At 37.0% G+C, this 22,409-nt stretch overlaps 1 protein-coding gene across 7 annotated transcripts; it reads left to right on the top strand.

Annotated features, from left to right (window-relative positions):
- Positions 1–1,437: 1,437 nt before the first annotated feature.
- LOC147496355 (WAT1-related protein At5g47470-like) lies at positions 1,438–16,408 on the top strand. 7 transcript variants are annotated; one of them, XM_086559353.1, is made up of 7 exons: positions 1,438–1,574; positions 2,890–2,955; positions 3,038–3,154; positions 14,659–14,884; positions 15,023–15,184; positions 15,478–15,629; positions 15,998–16,408. In XM_086559353.1, the coding sequence occupies exons 1-7, from the start codon at positions 1,543–1,545 to the stop codon at positions 16,125–16,127; spliced, it is 885 nt and encodes a 294-aa protein (XP_086415479.1). In that variant the 5' UTR covers positions 1,438–1,542; the 3' UTR covers positions 16,128–16,408. The 7 variants fall into 7 exon arrangements, with proteins under 7 accessions (XP_086415479.1, XP_086415481.1, XP_086415476.1 ...); XM_086559355.1 differs by lacking the exon at positions 1,438–1,574 and adding an exon at positions 2,037–2,177; XM_086559350.1 differs by lacking the exon at positions 1,438–1,574 and adding an exon at positions 2,220–2,810 and having other exon boundaries at positions 14,692–14,884.
- The last annotated feature ends 6,001 nt before the right edge of the window (positions 16,409–22,409 follow it).

Raw genomic sequence — 22,409 nt, 5'->3', positions numbered from 1 at the left:
TAAGTCATTAAAGTTGTCCATCATATCACTGCCTCTAGTGTTGTACACTTTGTTCAACAATTAATCATATATGGACCAACAATACCTCTATTAGATTGTCCTGCCCCATTACTCAAGTTGGACCACTTCTTCCTACTTTTTAAACGATAGACCATGTTCTGTCTCCAAAATCTTAATACGTAAACATTGCATTCTCAAGTGGTTTAACAAGGATATTAAGAAGGTTTCTCAACTCAATTATTCCGTCGAAATCACCAACTATGCGTTGCTCAAAGATCACCGTTCATTTTGTGAATGAATAAGGCATGGTATAAAGTTGTAGTTCACTGTCCACGTAATTTGATATCAAACAATTGGGCCCTTGTACATTCAGTCTACTCATAATTTACACCACATCACCTCCTCCTCATCCTTTTCATAGTTTGTACTATGTAGTCAAATTACACAACAAGGAAACAAAATGATAATGAAAGTATTTAGAAAATAAATCCTCAAAACATGTATTCAGATGAAAATCCCAAATAATATAGATGAATTTATCATCTCAAATCATAAATTACTGAATAAAATGGCAAACAATCACTCTTAATCAATAGAAATCATTTATCCTAAGAGAGAAGTTTTTTTTTTTTTTGTGTTGTTCACATTCTCCATATCCATAAATAGGTGACGTGGCGAAAATAGATTGGTTGGAAATAAAATTTTTGCTAGTGAAAACTGAAACCTAAATCCTAAACCTTAAGGCACTAAACCCTAACCCCTATAAACTAGACCCTAAGCCTAAAGCCTAAACCTTAAGACACTAAACCCTAATCCCTATATCTTAAATTTATAAACATTAAACTCTAAACCAACCCGTTTCATTTAATAGTAGTTAATCAAACCCACAAAATAAATAATCAAATGCATTTTGTATCTACATTTTTCAAATGCGTGGTGTGTATGTATTTTAAAATGTATAAGTTTATAACGTGGTGCATCTGCATTTTAAAATATATAAGTTTATAACTTGGTACATCTGCATTTTAAAATATATAAGTTTATAACATGATGCATCTGCATTTTAAAATGTATAAATTTATAACGTCCACATTCGGATGAAAACAGGTAGTGTCAAATTTAACTTTTGAAGCAGTACACGGTACTTTTTGCTAAATTCTATTCAAACCCAAAATCTACTCTTTTTGTTCTTATCTAAAAGTAGTTATCTTATTCAATATTTATTCGTAGTTATCTTATCTATAAGTAGTTATCTTGGAAGGGTGAAAAAGAGAATAATTTATATTAAAAAATAACGCCACCTGGTCTCGAGTCAAAAGCTTAGATTTTAAAGATTTTCTATAAAAAAATACTTATGGCAAATAAAAACAATATAAAGGTATTAAAACCCAAAAAAATTATGGATAGGGCTTTAGAGTTGTTTTTTTTTTTTAAATGAGACTCTCTAGCCAAATTTCTTGAAACTGAAAAGGGGTTCTCTCATTCAACACTATATTTTAACTCCTTCAAACGTGCAGCATCTCTCCCTCTCACCACTAATGAATGAAATCAATGGATCTCTCTATCTTTCGAAGGTATTGGCAAAATTTGCACAAATGGATGTTCTTTATCTCTCTCTCTCTTCTTTGACAAATTTTCATGATCATAAAGTTTTGATGATTTTGACGAGGTGGATTTTTAAGAAATTGATTGAAAGAGTAGATGCAGTCTAATTTGGGGTTTTCTCTATTAAGTTTACTAATTACTGTAATGTTTAAAAATTTGGTAACTATTTTTTATCACCATAATCATTCACAGGATATGGATATATGACGATTGAATTTAAGAGGAGAAAGAAGGTGCTGGTAATTTCTTTTTAATCTTTTTTAGGTCTAGTCATCTAACATTTTGGTTTGGTCAAAGTTAAGGGGGAACACAGATAACTAAACTGGGGGGCTTTGACAAAATAACACCAAAATTTTTTCTGCCAAAGGCACCCGCACTTCTCAACCACATAAAGCAATTGTTATATTTTTAGTTTATGGGTCCAAGGCTCCCTAGATCGACTGACGGACGTACAGATTCTTACAGCCAGTTGTAAGGTGTGAGTACACCAGACACTACCTTGACTGATCAGAGTAACTCAAATCCAATATTCCCGGGTGGCTCGTTAATAATTTTGTTTGCCTGGAATCCAGGTACAATCGCAATGCGTGTGCGCGTGTGTGACTGTTTGTGTGTTAATTTCCTTTTTATTTTTGTGGGGGAGGGGGTAAAAAGTACGTACACTTAAGTCCCAAGTTACATTGTACTGAGAAATCGAGGTGTGGTTTGGAATGATGTGTGAGTTGGTGGTGGGGCGAAAGGAAGGAAGTTGTAGTTACAGCCTTCAAATCAGGTAGCATTCCATGGCAACTGATGGGAAGATGGGGGTACCATAGGGATGTTACATTATGGTGTCTTGAGTCCTGAGCCTTGAAGTAGCTTAAAGCTACTCAAACCTTGTACGGTTTTTCTTTTTCTTTTTTTTTCCCCTTTTCAATGCAATTTAAACTTGCCAACCAAAAAAAATAGCATAGAGGATCCAAGTGAGAGTCATTGAGTGATTGAAAGAAGCCAAGTCCTGCAGAAATGTTTGCCTTTCTAACGAAGGAATTTTTAGAAGAATCTTCAGTGTTGGGTGGCTTAATAATCACGCAACTAGCCTATTCACTGTATATAATATTTGTGAGTCATGTAATGTCCATTGGCATAAGTCCTCTCTTTCTTATGATCTATGGGAATTTAGCCAACTTCTTGTTGTTCTTAACTCCCGCCCTTTACTTTGAAAGGTTTGATTTCATTTCAGTCTTTACTAAATTAAGTAAGAATTATTGGAAGAAAATAATTTTGTTTTGCTATGTGTCACAGGAAAAAATGGCCTAGGAGATTCAGTCTAAAGTTGCTGGGTCAGTTCTTGTTGATTTCCTTTGCAGGGTCAGTTTATGCAAGAATTTTATGCCAGTATAAGTCATCACAATTTCTTAAGCAAATTAATCTTATGCATGTTTGTTTACAGGATAGTTCTGTTCCAAGCCCTCATGCTCATCGGGGTAAAGAAAACTTCTCCAGCACTTGGTTCAGTCATGCCCAACCTTGCTCCAGGATTCATATTCATTATTGCCTCGGTCGTCAGGTACTAAATATCAAGGATATGTGCCATGAACCTTGGCTGCGTTTCTTATGTGTGTGTGTTACTATCAATAAAGAAGATGCAATGAAATCTGTTAAGTACGTGTAAGTATGCAATAACAGATTAATTAATAGGATCTTATATTTCATACAGTACTGCGTCATCTAGAATATAATCTACTTAACTATGGAGATATATTCCTAAAAGAAAATTATGGATACTTCATATATATTTTGTGTCATCTCCTGTATAAGGCAACACACAACTCATATTCGACGCCCACATGTACTTCCAGATGAAGAGTTGGAGGATAACAACGTACCTTTAATCAAGATATGACCCAGAGAAACATAATGAGAATTGAAATCATGTAACTAAAAAATATTACATATCATTTTATATAACCTTCTTGTCAAATATATTTTTTAACAAAAAAAATTTAGAATTAAAATAAGCTTTTCCCGTGTCCACCAATCTGATTTTTTAAACTATGCCATGTCCAAATGTCCGTACTGGTGTATAAATCGGACACTCATACCTGCGCCCATATTGTACTTGTATAGAGTGATATCTAACTGATTATCACACAAGACAGAATCGAAGAATTTTTATAAGAAATCCATGATGCTTTAATTTGCAGATAGTTAAAATTTATACAATTAATGAACAAGTATGGAAAAAAATGATTTGTTTACTACACTTTTTTTTTGAGCTACGTACTTTGGTGATGTGAGGACACATATTATTTAGACTAGTTGTTTCTTTTTAGCTTGGTTTCTATTTAGGTTATTAGTAGATTCTAATTAGAAATAGAGTTTGGTTTCTATTTAGGTTTCATTGATTGTTTATAAATACCATTATAAACAAAAGATGAAGGGACTTGATTTATTATTAGATTGAATCTGTTAAATTCGTTTTTATTCATGAAACCCTAGTTTTGGGTATTTTCATACATTGTGTATCTATTGTTCTTGCTTCCGCGACAAAGATACATCAAATTGGTATCAGATTTCAGCAACTTTCTTGATTATTTTGTTGTGGCAAATCAAGAACGAGGTCGTGGTAGACCTCCCGGAGTTAATACAAGGTTGAATCGAGTAGTGCTGGAGTTATCCCTCACATGAGGAAGAGGAGAGAAATCGGTTGAAGTTTGCGTGAAGAAGTCTCAGCGCACACGCGCTCAGATTGGCCTAAGCACAAAGCGCGCCCGCCCTCATGTTACTGGACTTTTGGTTCGAGGAAAAATCAAAGGGCGCGCACACGCTCGATTTTGCCTAGACAAGGGCGCGCCCACGCTCATGTCTATTTTCGTAGTTTCTATTTTGCTATAGTAACCGCGAGATTGCGGGTTAATATATAAACAGAAACAAGGTTTTGGAAAACCTAGATAACACAGAAGTCTCACAGAGAAACCCAATTTTGAGAGCTATCAAGATTGAGAGATAACCTGTAAAGAGAGATGAGTGATCTAGTAAGGTGAGAGACTGAGGAGTGATTGTAATCTTCCTTCCCATTTTATAAAAGGATTAACTATTGTAGAAGTAGGCACCATTGGCCGAACTACGGTATATCTTTGTGTTGTGGTATGTTTTTACTTATTTGCATTATTATTTGTTGTTAATAGTTGTTTAGAGAGTTGGGTATGCTAGGTTGGTTTTAGTGGATATTTAGAATTGTCTGGAGATTGTTGTTGGTTCAAATACAAGTTATCTGTGTAGTGGGGATCGATTGATATCGTTATTCCCCAACAAGTGGTATCAGAGTCTTGGTTAGATTAATCTAGGTTGTTATCCAAATCTTACTCGGAAAGTGTTTAACAAAATTCCTGAGAGAAGATTTGAGTTGAAATAACTTGTAGAGATGGACCATTTTGTAAACACTCACATGACTAGTCTGAATAGAGCTAACTACACCATTTGGAAAGCTAGGATGGAAGACTTGCTATATTGCAAGGACTTGGTACAACCCATTGAGAATGGAGGAGTAAAACTGGATACAGTATCCGATGCCGATTGGAAGACGCTTGATGAAAAAATGATTGGGTGCATTAGACAACGGATTGACAACAATGTAATCCGCTTTGTATCCCAAGAGAGCACAACTTTCAGCCTGTGGAAGACTTTAGAAGACCTCTACGAGAAGACAAGAAAGGATGCACATAATAGCTCCAGTCACTCAGAGATTCTTGTTACAGAAAAGCAAGAGAGAGGAAAAAGCAGAAAACCACCTCATTCTAGAGGTGATGACAAAAGAAAATCTAAGAGCGCGAGCATACCTCCTAAGAAAGACTTGTCGTGCAATCATTGCGGTATCCATGGCCACTTCAAGTATGAATGCATAGAATTGAAGAGGGATGAGAACACTAGTACCGTACATGAAGACAAGTTAGAGTTGAAAGAAAGCACCACCGGTAGAGACGCCATAGTCATAGCTTCAGAAAGTGAAGTAGGAATTGTGTCAGATAGTGACGAGTTATGCTTGAGCACTTCATGCCAGGGTACAGAATAGGTGGTAGATACATGTGCTTCTTACCACGTCACACCTCAGAAGAGTTTCTTCACTACCTACAAATCGGGTGACTTTGGTGAGGTAAAGATGGGCAATAATGAGGTCTCAAAGATTGTAGGCATTGGTGATGTTCATGTAGAAACCAATGTCGGCTACACCTTGACACTCAAGGATGTAAGACATGTCCCTGACATTTGACTAAGCCTAATTTCCGCTGGGAAGTGAGATGATGATGGCTTTCAAAACTCGTTTGGTAACAGGGTATGGAAACTGAGTAGAGGTTCCATTGTAGCAGCCAAAGGGAAGAAAACTTGCTCTCTTTACAAGACACAGGTGACTTTGTGTAAAACAGAAGCAAATGCGGCAGAAAAAGAAGCTTCCTCCGAACTGTGGCATAAAAGACTATGTCATATGGGAGAAAAATGCATGGAAGTTTTTGCCAAGCAAAAGGTCTTGCCAAATATTAAATGTACTCATTTAAATAGATGCACTCATTGTTTGGTAGGAAAGCAACACATGGTGTATTTCCAAAGATTCCTGTCTCACAGAAAGGACAATGTCCTTGAGCTTGTTCACACTGACTTATGTGGTCCTATGAGAGTAAAGTCCCACGGGGGAGCTTTATACTTCTTAACTTTCATTGATGATGTGTCAAGAAATATATGGGCATATAGTCTGAAGACCAAGGATGAAACACTTGGCGTGTTCAAGATTTTGCATAACATGGTGAAAAGAGAGATAGGGAAGCCGTTGAAGTGTATTCGCTCAGATAATGGGGGTGAGTACATTGCGCCGTTTGAAGAGTATTGCCAGAGTCATGGGATTTGTCATGAGCAGACTGTTCCCAAGACTCTGCAACACAATGGTATAGCCGAGAGAATGAACTAGACCATTGTAGAGAGGATGAGATGCATGCTGTCTCACTCTAAGTTACCTAGAAGTTACTGGGTAGAAGCAATGCGTACAGTCGTGCATGTGATCAACCTATTGCCGTCAAAGCTTCTGAATAGTGATTATCCAGAGAGAGTATGGTCAGGCAGAGATGTTGATTATGGATACTTAAGGCTATTTGGGTGCAGGGCATTTGTTCATATTCCCAAGGATGAGAGATCCAAACTTGACGACAAAGCCAAGCAGTGCATTTTTCTGGGTTATGGGGATGAGAAGTTCGGCTACAAACTCTATGATCCGATTAACAAGAAGGTAATCCGAAGTCAAGATGTTGTGTTCTTGAAAGACCAAACCATAGCAGACTTTGAAGAGGTTGAAAAGCTACAAACTTTCACTAATGATCTTGTTGATTCAGAACCAGAAGTCTCTACTGTGGAACGTGCAGAAGGCATTGAGAATGCAGAGAACCATGAGTTTGAAGCTCATGATGATGATCTTATTGCTCATGATGGGATAGAACCTATTGGTATAGAAGATGCATATGAAGTGCATGAACCACCACCTGAGCAAGCAGAAGTGCATCTTCCTGAACCACAAGAAAATAAGGCAAGGAGGTGACAGAGAGAGACAAGCTTCAACCAGGTATCCACCACATACATATGTTTTATTATCTGATGGTGGAGAACCTATGTACTATCAAGAGGCTCTTGAAGGTACAGACAAAGAGAAGTGGTTGAAGGCCATGTATGATGAGATGGATTCTTTGCATAAGAATTACACTTATGAGTTAGTTGAAAAACCGGAAGGAAGAAAAATGCTCAAGAATAAGTGGATTTACAAATTCAAGCATGAAGAGAATAATCCACACCCAAGGCACAAAGCTCGCCTTGTTGTGAAAGGATTCGGTCAAAGGAAAGGGATTGACTTTGATGAAATTTTTTTTCCTATAGTAAAGATAACTTCTATTAAGGTGGTATTGGGTCTAACCGCAAGTATGAACCTAGAGGTTTAGCAACTAGGAGTCGAGATAACTTTTCTTCATGGATACCTTGAAGAAGATGTCTACATGGACCAACCAGAGGGGTTTGAGGTCAAAGGCAAAGAGCACCTGGTATGCAGCTTGATGTATGCAATGGTGTGTACTAGACTGGATATTGCTTTTGCCGTTGGTGTTGTAAGCCGATTTCTATCAAATCTGGGTAATGAGCATTGGGAAGGTGTTAAGTGGATATTGAGATATCTCAAGGGCACTTCCAATGTGTGTTTGTGTTTTGGTGGAAGTAAGCCCTTACTTGAAGGCTACATTGATGCAGACATGGCAGGTGATATTGACTCGATGAAGTCCACCTCCGGTTATCTGGTTACTTTTGCAGGGGGAGCAGTTTCTTAGCAATCGAAGTTGCAAAAGTGTATTGCCCTCTCCACTACAGAAGCCGAGTATATTGCAGCTACAAAGTGTTGCAAAGAGATGCTATGAATGAACAGGTTCTTCGATGAACTAGGGCTGAAGCAAAAACAATTTGTAGTTCTATGTGACAGTCAGAGCGCCATCCATTTGAGCAAGAATCTGAGTTTTCATTCTAGATCCAAGCACATACATGTGCGTTATCATTGGATTAGAGAAGTACTTGAAGACAAGCAATTGTGTATTGAGAAGATCCATACCGACAATAATGGGTCGAATATGATGACCAAAGTCTTATCGAAAAGTAAGTTTGATGTTTGTTGTGCTACCGCTGGAATGGTAGCACACTCCTGTTGATTTGGAAATTGCATGGAGGTATCCCCCCTCACTGTTCGGGAGGGGGAGATTGTTGGAGCTATCCCTCACATGAGGAAAAGGAGAGAAATAGGTTGAAGTTTGCGTGAAGAAGTCTGAGCACGCACACGCTTAGATTGGCCTAATAAGCATAAAGCGCGCCCGCCCTAATGTTACTAGAATTTTGGTTTGAAGAAAAATCAAAGGGCGCGTGCGCGCTCGATTTTGCTTGGACAAGGGCGCGCCGGCGCTCATGTCTATTTTCGTAGTTTCTATTTTGCTACAATAATCGCGAGATTGCAGGTTACTATATAAACAGAAACAAGGTTTTGGAAAACGTAGATAACACAGAAGTCTTACAGAGAAACCCAATATTGAGAGCTATTAAGATTGAGAGATAACATTTGCAGAGAGAAAAGCCTGTAAAGAGAGAGGAGTGATCTAGTCAGGTGAGAGACTGAAATGAGTGATTGTAATCTTCCTTCTCATTTTATAAAAGGATTAGCTCTTATGGAAGTAGGCACCATTGGCCGAACCATGGTATATCTTTGTGTTGTGGTATTCTTTTACTTCTTTGCATTATTATTTGTTGTTAATAGTTTTAGAGAGTTAGGCATGCTAGGTTGGTTTTAGTGGATATTTAGAATTGTCTGGAGATTGTTGTTGGTTCAAATACAAGTTATCTGTGTAGTGGGGATCGATTGATATCGTTTTTTCCCAACAAGTAGAAGACATGATCTTGGATATGCAAAAGATGATGCATAATTAGAAAGGAAAAGGAACAACAATTGACGTTGAGCAGACTTTAGAGGTTAAGAAGGATGCAGAAGACAAATTACCTGCCCAAGAATCCAATCCTGATGCTAACTCAGAAAATTCGTCAAGTTCCTCACTTCCTCAACTCTCGCGCCGTCGCCATCATGCACCCTCGCGCCATAACTCTTTAGCTTCCACTTCGCAGTCTAATGACACATAGTTAGGTGTTACTCAAAACCCCAAACAACAGCAAGTGGACACTCACAACAAAGAGGAATCAAATTTGACCCCATCATCTCCTATTCGGAAAGATCGGCGTCATCTTCCTCCCATTAATCCTTTTCAAGGCAAGGCCTTGGAAACTCTGATCTACTATCAACAAAGAGGTGGTGGTAAACATCCTCACTTACCACTTCGAATTCGTAAACAACCACAAAGAGATGATTCCCAACCACAAAATAATCATCTACCTCACCGTCAAGGTAGAAATCAGCAAGGTGGTGGCAAAAATCAGCAAGGGAGATGAAGAAGACAACAAGCAGAATAGAAAACAGGAAAAGATGTTCGATTGGAAAGAGATGAACTCCTACATGGTCGTGCACTTCACTATCGAGCCTAAAAACAAAATACTAATGGGCCAGCAGGTTAAGCCCATGTTTTTAATAACATGCCATACCACCAGCACCATATACGTCCTAACCATGGTCCAATGCAAGACCATGATTCGTCTGATTCTCCACCAAGTACATTGTGAAGAAATCACTGCCAACCACGCCGTAACGCCCTTGATTTTGATCCGCCAGATCTTTTAGATCCTTCATCTGGTCCTTCTCCACTGCATCATGGTAACCGTAATAATCAAAACCAAAGGCACGGGCAACACCAAAATCAGCAAAGTAATGTAGGTAATTTTGATATTAATCATGTTTTGTGAATTTTGGAGAAAACTCAAATGGGTGATATACGCTTAAATGTGCTATTTGATGGGAAATTAAAGCCCGATGGTTTTGTGGATTGGTTGAATAAGATTGATAAAGTATTTGATTATAAGAACATGATGGATCCCAAGTGTGTTAAATTGGTGGCTACTAAATTAACGGGTTACATATGCACTTGTTTGGTGGGATGAATTACAATTAACTTGTGAACAAGCAAGACGTCACAAAATTACTACATAGAACAAGATGTGCCGTGAGTTAAAAAAAGAATTTATTCCTTCTGACTATGAAATGGATTTGTTCATGTGTCTTCAGAACTTGAAACAGAGACTTCAGACTGTGACTGCGTATACTGAGGAGTTTCTTTTGTTGTGTACACGAGCTGACTTGTCTGAGTCCGTTGATAAAAAAGTTAGGAGATATTTGAATGGTTTATAGAACTCCATTTGAGATAAATTAGCTTTCAAGGATATTTATGGTATGTTTGATGCCATTAAATATGCTCTCAAAGATGAAGAATTGTTTCACTCTTGTCCTTCTACTACTGCCAATGCCACTCCTGTTGCTTTTTCTTCCAAACCACCCCCTCCTACTAGACTGGGTCCTGCTACATGCTACGATTGCAATGAGATTGGACATGTTCACAGCGACTGCCCTAAACGCAAGCGTGTTGGTGTAACACAGGATGAGGAGCATCGCACTCTTCTTAAGGCAAAACCCACTGAGATTTGTGGAACTTTGACTCCTGTAGATTCCGGATGTCCCATGTTGATTGTTTGCCTTTCTTTAATCACTCTAGTTGTTAAGCATGATCCTATGTCATGGCTTCGTCATAATATTTTTCGTACACGTTGCACATCAAATGGTACGTTGTGTAATGTTATCATTGACAGTGGTTCTAGTGACAATATTGTCTTTATAGATATGGTGGAAAAATTGAAACTCAAGGATGAACCACACCCTAAACCTTATACCCTTTCTTGGTTACAGGATGGTGCTACGGTCAAAGTTACCCACTGATGCTTGGTTCCTTTCTTTATTGGTCCTACATACAAGCATTAAGTATGGTGCTCAGCTGCGTCTATGGATGCTTGCCATTTGCTACTTGGTCGACCATGGCAATATGATATCATTTCCCTTCATAATGGGCGCAATAACACTTATCTCTTCTATGGTGAGACGTTTATTTTAACACCATTGGCTCCAGTGCGGCCTATCTCTTATCCACACCCACGAGTGAAGACGGGTTTTCTAGTAGTAGGGTGTGACTGTGGTATGTTTGTTGCAATTATTGAATCATTTGTTTCTTGTCATACTACTATCCCACATGTTTTACATCCATTATTAGATTATTTTTTTGATGTCTGTAATGAGCCTACTGAGGGAGGATTGCCTCCTTCTGAGCATACAAAATTACAGAGGCAAGTTTCTGAGTTATTGGCTAAGGGATTCGTCCGCGAGAGTATGTCCCCTTGTGATGTGCCAACTTTACTTACTCCTAAGAAAGATGGGAGTTGGAGGATGTGTGTTGATAGCAGGGATATTAACAAGATTAATGTAAAATATCGTTTTCCTATTCCACACCTTGATGATATGCTAGATTCCTTGCATGGTGCTAAGGTATTTTCCAAGCTTGATTTGAGATTTGGATTTCATCATATTCGGATCCACCTTGGAGATGAATAGAAAACTGCCTTTAAAACGAATGATGGCTTATATAAGTGGTTGGTCATGCCCTTCGGTTTTTCTAATGCTCCTTCTACTTTCATGGGTCTTATGACTCAAGTTTTGAGGCCTTCTTTGAACAAGTTTTGTGTTGTCTTCTTTGATGATATTCTTATATACAGTTCATCTGAGTTTGAACATCTACAACATATTGAGCTTCTTTTAGGTGTTTTGCGTATTGAAAAACTTTCTTTGTAGCTTAAGAAATGTTCTCTCATGGTTGACTCTGTGGTCTTCTTGGGTTTTATAGTTTCGGCTAATAGTATTCGTGTTGATGACTCCAAAGTCAAGCTTATTATTGAGTGTCCTATTAGTAGGTCAGGTACATAGCTTTCATGGGTTAACTTCTTTCTATAGGAGGTTCATTCATAATTTCAGCAGTATTATGGCTCCTCTTACTGCTTTGACAAGTGAAAAAGTTTTCAAATGGACTACTGAAGCTAATGACACATTTGGCTTAATTAAGAAGACGATGACTTCTACTCCTGTTTTGGCCTTGCCAGATTTCACCCAACTCTTTGAGGTGACATGTGATGCTAGAAAGCACGATATTGGTGCTATTTTGAGCCAACATGGCAAACCAATTGCTTTTTACAGTGAGAAACTTACTGGTGCTAAACTGAATTATTCTACACATGACTTAGAGTACTATGTAGTTGTTCAAGCTGTACGACATTGGCATCATTATCTTATTCATCGTGAGTTTATATCAAGTCTGACCATGAAGCTCTTCATTATCTTAATACCTAGAAGGATGTCAGTGATAGACATATTAAGTGGAACTCCTTTTTATAGAAGTATACTTTCCACTTACAGTTTCAGGCTGGAAATGATAATTGAGTTACTGATGCTATGAGTTGTCGTTCTCATCTCTTGGTTACTTTTCATACATCTTTGGTTAGCTTTGATGAGTTACATGACTTATATGCCCATGATGCTTATTTTGGTCCTATCCAAGCCAATTGTTTTGAACTTCATGGTGTATCTGGTGAATTTTTCCTCCATGATGGTTTCATATTACGGGGATCACAACTTTGTATTCCCGCTTTTTACCTCCGTGATCAGATTATGGCTGAAATGCATCTTTGGGGTTTAGTGGTCACTTTGGGATCATAAAGACCATTGCCTTTATAAGAGAGAAGTACTTTTGGCCTACTATGCGTAGGGATATTAACTAGTTTATTGAGTGATGTTATGTGTGCCAAATAGCGAAAGGTAAGCACACTAATACTGGTTTGTATACTATACTTCCAATTCCTGACAATCCATGGGTTGATACCTCTATGGACATTGTGTTGGGCTTACCTCATTCTACGCATGGCAAGGATTTCATTTTTGTGGTTGTGGATCGTGTCTCCAAGATGGCTCATTTCATTCCTTGCACATGTACTACAGATGCTGCACAGGTTGCTCATTTATTCTGTCGTGAGATAATGTGTTTGCATGGTTTACCTCACACTATCACTTCTGACAAAGATGTCAAGTTCACTAGCTATTTTTGGAAAACATTATGGAAGCTTTTTAAGAGTAAGCTCTAGTTTTCTACAACTTTTCACCCCACAAATTGATGGGCATACTGAGGTTGTCAATCGTAGTTTGGGAGATCTATTGAGGTGTTTGATTGACCATAATCCCAAATCTTGGGAGTTTGTTTTAGCACAAGCAGAGTTTGCCTATAATAACTCTGTCAATCGTTCTACATGCCTTTCTCCATTCATGATTGTTACTGGCATGACTCCTCTTACCGTTCTTGATCTTGCTCCTATTCTACCGACTGTTCCAATTTGTGCTTCAACAGAGGAATTTGCTTCTCGGATTAAAATTATTCATGAGGATGTCAAGAAGCATTTGGAGAAATCATATGCCCTGTACAAGACTAATGCAAATAAACACAAGCATTTAGTGACTTTTCAACTTGGTGATTTGGTCATGGATTATTTGAGAAAAAAACGACGACCTTCATCTCACAAGTTAATGATGTGGCGTTTTGGTCCATTTCCTATTGTCGCCTATCATGGAGATAATGCGTATGAGGTGGACCTCCCTCCCGAGATGCGTATATCTCGCACTCATAATGTGGCTAATCTCACTCCTTTTCTTGGCAATAGTGTTCCACCTATTCCCTTGCTTGTCGATAATATTGTGGTTCCTGCTACTGCTACAGATCACTGTCATCGAGGTGTCTTCTACTATGACTCGCCATGGTACTTATGATCGTTATTTGGTGAAGTGGTGTAACCGTCCAACATATGGATTTCTGATGTTGCATTTCAACAAATGGATCCTACTTTCTACCAGAAGTACAAAGACTTAATCTCGAGGACGAGCTCTTTCCAAGCTGGGGGTCTTGATGTGAGGACACATGATGATTAGCATGTGCAACTCACATATTTCTATTATTTAGACCAGTTGTTTTTTTTTAGCTTAGTTTCTATTTAGGTTATTAGTAACTTCTAATTAGGAATAGAGTTCGGTTTCTATTTAGGTTTCATTGATTGTTTATAAATACCATTGTAAACAGAGATGAAGGGACTTGATTTATTATTAAATTGAATTTGTGAAATTCATTTTTATTCATTAAACCCTAGTTTTGGGTATTTTCATACATTGTGTATCTATTGTTCTTGCTTCCATTACAACGATACATCATTTGGTTTGGTGCATAAATTCTTTATTTGGATGTTTTGTGAATTCAGAATAGAGGACCATAATCATGGATCATATAATCCTCATTTTTCTAAGTAGCCCTTTTCAACACCAAACTACATATCTGCAATGAATTTTGGAAGAAGTTCCACATGATTACAAAGTGGCCACGATGCATTCTTTATTTCAATGACTTCTCGAAAGACAGTAATTTCATTACAATGTCTACACCGTGTTCAGTTCTTATATACACAATTCCTTTTGTTTGTTTTTTTTTTGGGTAGGTTTGAGAAAGTAGACCTGAAATGTTTTTACAGTTGGGTAAAGATAATGGGAACAATGTTGTGCATCGTTGGGGCCATTCTGATGAGCTCCATTCACTCGACTGCTTCTAGTTCAACCCCACTCAAGACTGCATCTAACATGGAAACTTTCAACCAAGACAGGATCATCGGTACCGTGTGTCTTCTTGCCGGGGTTATTCTCCTTTCTTTTAACACTATTTTGCAGGTAGTTTAGTTGATGTTAGTTTGGCATATATCCTTTAATAACCGACTGAAATTGTAAAAGCTAAACAACGTGCGTAGTTCCTTTGTTTAATAATGATTTAGGATTAATTTCAAGTCCAATCCTTCGTGCTCTTCACAGGCTATAACTTTGCGTGATTTCCCAGCACCTACGTCCCTCAATGCTATAACATCAATTGTGGGCGCCGTTCTCACTATCTTTTTGCAACTAATCATAGAACATGGATTGGAAATTGGTCCGCCATATGTGAGTGCAAGAAAGCTGGTTGGGTATGCTTTACTGGTAAAACACCAATTGCTCTTCCACTTTTTCGGCATTAGAGTAGATTAATTTTCTTAAATGAAGAATATACCAATATGGCCATTGATTAACTGATTTACATGACATATTGCTGTGTTTGGTCCCTAGAATATGGAATGGCAAAAGCACCTGAGCTGCTAGGTCTTGCCTCTGACTAGACTCAACTATAGTTTTGTAGCTACATACCCTTTTAGAGTTTGTCCATTGGCCCTAGAACGATGTTTAAGTATTAACCTATTTTAAGTTTTCCAATTAACTTTGACGCTTATTTACAGGGAGGTGTTGTGCCTGGAGCCTACGGTAGCTTTCAGGCATCGGCCATGAAGAAGAAGGGGCCTGTTTTTGTTTCTACTGTCAGTCCAATAGGAACTATTTTTTCAGTGGTTATTTCAGCCCTCACCTTAAAAGACTCTATTACTAGTACAAGGTAATTAACGGATTCCCCTATATTAGAAGTACTAAAAAACCAACTTTTGAAATGAAAAATCTTGTATCAAATGTATAAATTTGTCAAAAGAAAATGACAATGTTTTTAAGAACTTATCGTGAATGTTGCAGGTTCACCTTTTTTTTCCCTAACATCTGTAATCTTTTAATCTTTTTTAACATTGTACTATTGATTTAGGCATATTACACTAATTCAAGTTTGAGCCATATGTCATAATACATCGAAATTGGTAGCTTAGAAAACTATTGAAAGATTAGGACTATATTTTGAAAATTTTCTTTTCTAGAATAAACAACTAATGTAGCTGGCTTCATCCAATATTTAATAAAGATTGTCCTGTTTTGCAGCTTAATTGGAATGTTTTTTATTTTTGGGGGTCTCTACTCTGTGTTATGGGCAAAAAAGAAAGAAGAGTTTGTTGTTGAAGATGAAGAAACACTTTCAGTTAATGATACAAAGATGCCTCTCTTGAGTTAGTCCTTTTAAGTAGGTTGCTTTCGAAGCGAACACCCATTTGGCCATATATAATTCCCAACACATAGAGTGTTGAAAAGTAAACTTAATTAATTTCTCTTTGTACTAGAAACAACTTAGAGTGATATTTACTTTATGGTTCATGCATTTACTGTGTATTAGCAGTGCTTAGGGACTTTCTAAATGAGTTAATAAGCACCTAGAAAGATCTGCAGGTGATACATATACACATGAAAAGTCTTTCTATAAACAAAGAATAGTCAATAAAAAGTGTTAGTTTTTTCCTTTCAAGTGTCTATTTCAAATTTTCTCCTCTTCTATAAGAAACTAGTCTATTTGGTACTCAATAAAGTGGTATAAGAGCAATACTGCCCTTCCTAGTTCCCACGTTTAATAAATAAAATTATGAGAATTGATGTCTCCAAGTGAAGGTTTTGCTTGGTTCACAAGATGTCTTCGAGATTGTCATAAAAATATTATTATGAACTTGTAAATGAAGCAGGTTTATCCTAAATTGAAAAAAATAGTCTTCATGGTTTAAGGAAGAAGGATAAGAAGGCCTTTATCTTAATTTATCAAGGCCTGGACGAAGATGCCTTTGAGAAGATAACATATGTCACTTCTTCAAAGCAAGTTTGGGACAAAATTCCTACAAATGTGTCGCCTTCAAATGCTAAGAGGTGAGTTTGACGCATTGTATATTGAAAGAGTCTGTGTCGGTGTGTCGGTTTGACAACATTGACTGTTGTGAACAAATTAGAAATAAATGGTGAAACTATAGATTTATAGATGATATCCGTGTAACTGATAAAATTCTGTGACCTTAGATTCAAAGTTTGACAACATTGTTGTAGCAATTGAAGATTCTAAAGACTTCGATTCCATTAGCATTGATCAACTCATGGGATCCTTGCAAGCTCGTGAAGACAGACTCAACAACAAGAAGAAAAAAATTGCTGGAGCTAGCTAGCAAGTTCTCCAAACAAAGGTGGAAATGAAGACAACAAAAGCCAAAGAAAAAGAGGAAGAGGAGGAGGACGAGGACGATGTGGGTTAAAAACATTTAACAAAGAGCAAATAACTCCAAATTCATATCCTACAAGAGGACGTGGAAGAGGACATCTTACAAGCAAAATGAAAGTCCGGGGTATGACAAAGCTAAAGTTCAATGTTATGATTGTCAAAGATATGAGCATTATGCTTCCGATTGTCGCTATAACGATGTGCAGAAATAGTTGATGATCAGAGTACATGGTATCTTGATCCCTTAGCAAGCAACCATATGTACGTGTGGCCACAAAAATATGTTCATGGAGCTTGATGAATGACTGCATGGGAATTTCACCTTTGGAGATGAATCCAAAATCTAGGTTAAAGGCAAAAGTAAAAATTTGATTCGTCTAAAGGATGAAAAGCACCAATTCATCTAAAATGTATATTATTTGCCTAATATGAAGAACAACATATTAAGCCTTGAGCAGCTCTTAGAAAAAGGCCATGATATTCACTTGAAAGATCACAGCCTTTCGATAAAAGATCAACAAAGCAATTTGATTGCTAAAGTTCCAATGACAAGGAATCGGATGTTCTTGCTTAATATCCAAAATGATTTGGCGAAATGTTTAAAGGCTTGTTTTAAAGACTCTTCTTGGCACTTGAGATTTGGGCATCTTAATTTTGATGCCCTAAAATTATTATCGAAGAAAAACACCGGTTTAGTTTACAATTTTGAGAATGATGCCTACTTGGAAAGCGTTCTCGGAAAAGCTTTCCAAACGCTACTCGTCATGTTATCAAAATATTGAAAGCATTTGTAGATGAATTCATACTATCAATCAAACATAAAGAAACTGTAAATTTTTATATACAAAACAGCAGGAAAAACGCTTTAAAGCTAAAGAATCAAGATTTTTTCTTTAAACTTACGCTTTCCAAATTCAAGCCGAAGTTACGGTTATGGGGCTTGCATTGTGTTTGCCTGGCAACTGATATTCAAGTTATCTATGTAGGATGGTGGGCACCTGTTCGTCTCTGTCATTCATTCTCAGACGCTCAATATTAGATACTTAGCCAGTATATAATAAGCAAGGTGATATAAATTTTGTAACAAATGACAAGGTTTACTTAACTTTTAGCTACACTGCGAATGAACTCTGTTTTCTCATAACGTTGTTGCAATGATATGGATTAACGGAATTCCAATTAATTAACTGATAAAAATATAATATTAAATAGTACCACCAAGGGGTTACACATGTGTAACACTGTTACTTACGATTGCAACGAATCTAATCTTCTGATTGCTTGCCGTTGTCTAATTATTATTTGTCTATCTCCACTTGTCACTACACCAAAAAAGGGGTTTGTCAACAGTAATAATTACTAATATTTTACAGTGTGTATGCATGTACTAATGAATTTTGGAATTTGTATAGTGATAAGCACCCAAAACTGTATTATAAAAACTTGTAGAGACATAACATTTCGGTCAATTTTGTGCTTAATAATCATGAAATAATCGCATCTTCGTGCTTTTTGCAGGTTGGAGCAACTAATGTAAAAATTATGATAAAAGCCGCATTTAAAGCGGAATAGGGAGTATACACATGTCTTCCGATCAAGCCCATGTGAAGCCCAACAAATTCGGACTAAAGCCCAAAGACTCAAATAGTACGCGGGGATCCAATCGAAAGCGGGATTACATTACGTAAGCATCAAACTTCGAAAGCTCATATCTCTTGAACCGGGACTCGAATGCGACGAGTGAGCCGCTTCGACGATCAGTCGCGATGAACTCTACAAATAGGCGGGAAGTTGTAAAAATACCAAAAAGACGGGGCCCGCCATGGACATCGTGACGTGGACCCACTAGGCGGGGCCCATAAGATTTGATGAGTCATCATGCAAGTCAAGACAAAGGTGCAAATAATTGGTGCAATTTTGACACCTTCCATGAAGTTAATGAGTTAGTTGGATTTAGGTGATGATTATCTAAAAAAATGAAAGGTGTCAAATAGGAGTTAGTTGTGGATAAGTGAAAAATAAATGAGAGGAGAGTGTTTAGCGTGGGAGAAAAAAAAAAAAGGCTCTCTTATGTAAAGGGGGGCTGATTTTGGGAGTTGGAAGCTTTTTACTTCCTTGACTTTTACTTTTCATTTACATCCATGTCTTTAATTTTGTTTTTTTAGTTCTTAGTTTTTAGAGAAAAGCTTGTAACTTGTTAATGGGGGAACTCTCTTTAGTTTTTAATAATCTTCATTTAGGTAAACAGGTTGTAGTTTTCTTGTTTCATTCTCTTTCTTTTTCATTTCACATATCTTCTTGTAGTTTAATTCAATCCTAGGATCATGAGCTAAAACTCTCCCAATGGGAGGGTTAATGATGCTCATGTGAGGATCATGCTACAAATTTAGGATTCCAAAATCACTACTTAAAAGACTTAGGTTCTATTTTTCATCCTGTCCCAAAATGACAGAGATTGACAATTATCTAATCAATTGTTGTAAAGTAGAACTAGGAGTTGGAATGATATTTCAAAGATGAAATATCATTTCAATTCTACATGCTAGCATGATATGTTTAGAGATAGGTATATTATGTTAGGGATTTGAGATGGTAGTGACCTGTTTCTAAAAGACTTGTAGCTAGGCCTTGCATGAGTAGGATTAATTCTTCCCTATCTCTCTCTCTCTTTCATTTAACTATAAACAAACTTACAAATTTTAGATAACTTGTGTAAAAAAATCTATCTATAAAATCCTTCTCACTTAGTTCTCCAAAGTGTAGATTCGGTTGTGATCATTTAAATTCTTGTCTTAGAAGTTGGAACGAAATCCCTACTTTCGAACTAGACCGACATTCTCAAAGAAAAAAAAAGTGAGTAAGGAATTATTGAGTTTTAGCACGTAGTAAGTCAACTTCTAAAAACACCGAAAAGTGCAAAGATCAAATGGCGCCTTGCCATTCTAAAGACCAAGGACACATTGGCAAACTGGAATTGCTCCAGGGGAAACCCCCACGCTCATCCTTTCATATATTTCTTTTTCTTATGTTTTCTTTTTTTTTTTTAAATTTCCCGCATTTTTTGCTCTTGATAAACATTCGGTTTTGGTTGAACCGGGGTTCCAAATGCTAGGACCTGGAAACTAGGCTACAACAATCACTAAGCTTACTGTGAAACATTTGGTCTGTTGTGCACGTTTCTTTTATTTGGTGGACTTGCGGGAAGCTTGCAGGTTCCAAATTTTAAATATTTTTGCATGCTTCACATGTATGTAGTTATTGTGTTATAGTTAATGGACTATATTTTGCGTATTAGGTTAGTAATATGCATGAATCATGTGAATACGCCTGTGAGTATATATATGCGGTTAACTGGTCATGAATTACATATTAATGTATATATACATAAAAATAGAACTGTTCTGCATGGTTATCTATATATATATATATCTAAGTCACATGTTTAGCATATATATTACTGAGTGAGTGATTATTTGCATGTTAACATCTATAACTTAGGAGTTATACATAGTAATTAGGATGTGTTTTGGTATTTTGGCTATAACTTTGGCTACGGTTATCTGAATAACGCGTGTGAGCTCAATTCGGAAAGATCTCGACGGCGCGCACGCTGTAGCTCGGTGGAGGTCATTTTCGAGGTCAAAATCAACTGTTTTCCCCTCCAAAATCATCATTTTAGAAAATGGTGTTGTTTAATAAGTCGATTTTGTCATGAAAGAGGAGAACATTCCAACGAGGGTTAAAATCTGAGTTGGGTAAGTTGTTTCTAAACCCTAAGGGGTGAAGCTGCTCTCTATATGACATTTGCAATCTTAATGAGTATTGACGAAATCGAATTATTATGCAATACAATAGTCGTATTTTAGTCTAGGTAAAATCGTTGCTGTTTAGTTTACGTTTTCACATTTTAGTATATATATGCATTATAATATTTTCACATGCTACCATATCTAAATAATGTATGAGTAATTCAAATTTTGCTGTAGAATGTAGATATACGACTCACATAATATCGATTTACAAATTAGCGTGCATATCATTATTCTCGATGTATATTTGCCTATCGTATGGAAATATTTATCGATGATACAACCTTGTCTATTCGTATAGCTATGCATTATGAGTAGAGTATCTTCACATGCTACTGCATCTAGTATAGTATGAGTAGATCGTATTTGTATGTTTGTATTTTCACCCTTGCATAAATCGTAAAAAATAATAATAATAATAATAAAAAAAAAGATTAAAAAAAAAAAAAAAAAAAAAAAAAAAAAAAAAACGACCTTGCATAAATTTTAATTCCATAACTCTTAATCATATTCCAACGGTGTCTAGGAAACTTGACAGATTGAGGTTACTTAATTAGAACCGTGCTTGCACGGAAAGCCTCCCTCATATCTCTCTTGTGACTGGTTGTTTGGTTTTATGTACACGTATTCCTAGTTTCACTGCTACGTTAGCAGCAACTTAGGCCTACGTTGTTCAACTCTAATGATTGAACATAATTATAAAATTCAAGGAATAATAAATTCCTTCTGTCAATTAGATCTAAGTTTATGCTTGCATGAGATTAAGGTCTGGTTCTACTAAAGAATTTGAACATACTTATCGTAGGAGAAAATACGATAAGCAGTTGCGTAAGTTCTCACCTCCACAAAGTTCTTCATCTATTAATCAACAAGATTCCTTGTCACATTTTCCGTCATTCATTATGGCTGACGAAAATCCAGCAGCTGAGAAGCCCCTTTCGGACTTCTATACAGCCTTACAAGAAGGACCTTCTTCCTGCATCAAACTTGAGGACATTGTCGGTGATTTTCGAATTCCGCCAAACGTTTTTAGTTTGTTACCTATGTATCATGGTTTGGATCATGAAAAACCGTACAATCATCTTCGTAGGCTACAACAAGTAGCCACAACATTTCACCATCCAGCCGTCTCTAAGGAACAACTTTTGCTTCGGCTGTTTCCATTCATTTTTAGCGGATAAAGCGTCAATTTGGCTAGTAGGACAACAGCCACAATCCATAGACACATGGAATAAACTTGTTCAAGCTTTCATGCTTCAATTTTACACTCAGAAGAAAACTACTGAAATGCTTCAGAAAATTCAATTCTTTCGTCAAAATCCTCATGAATCCTTTTACGGAAGCATGGAGTCGCTTTTCTCGATCTTCTTTTAGAATGTCCTCATCACCAACTAGACAAAAGTTGTCCTTGTTCGTTCATTCTTTAATGGACTTTCTGATCATCAAAAAGAAA

This window comes from Coptis chinensis, chromosome 5, assembly GCF_015680905.1.
Source record: "Coptis chinensis isolate HL-2020 chromosome 5, ASM1568090v1, whole genome shotgun sequence".
Lineage (NCBI taxonomy): Eukaryota > Viridiplantae > Streptophyta > Magnoliopsida > Ranunculales > Ranunculaceae > Coptis > Coptis chinensis.
This window is presented reverse-complemented; position numbering and strand designations above follow the sequence as displayed.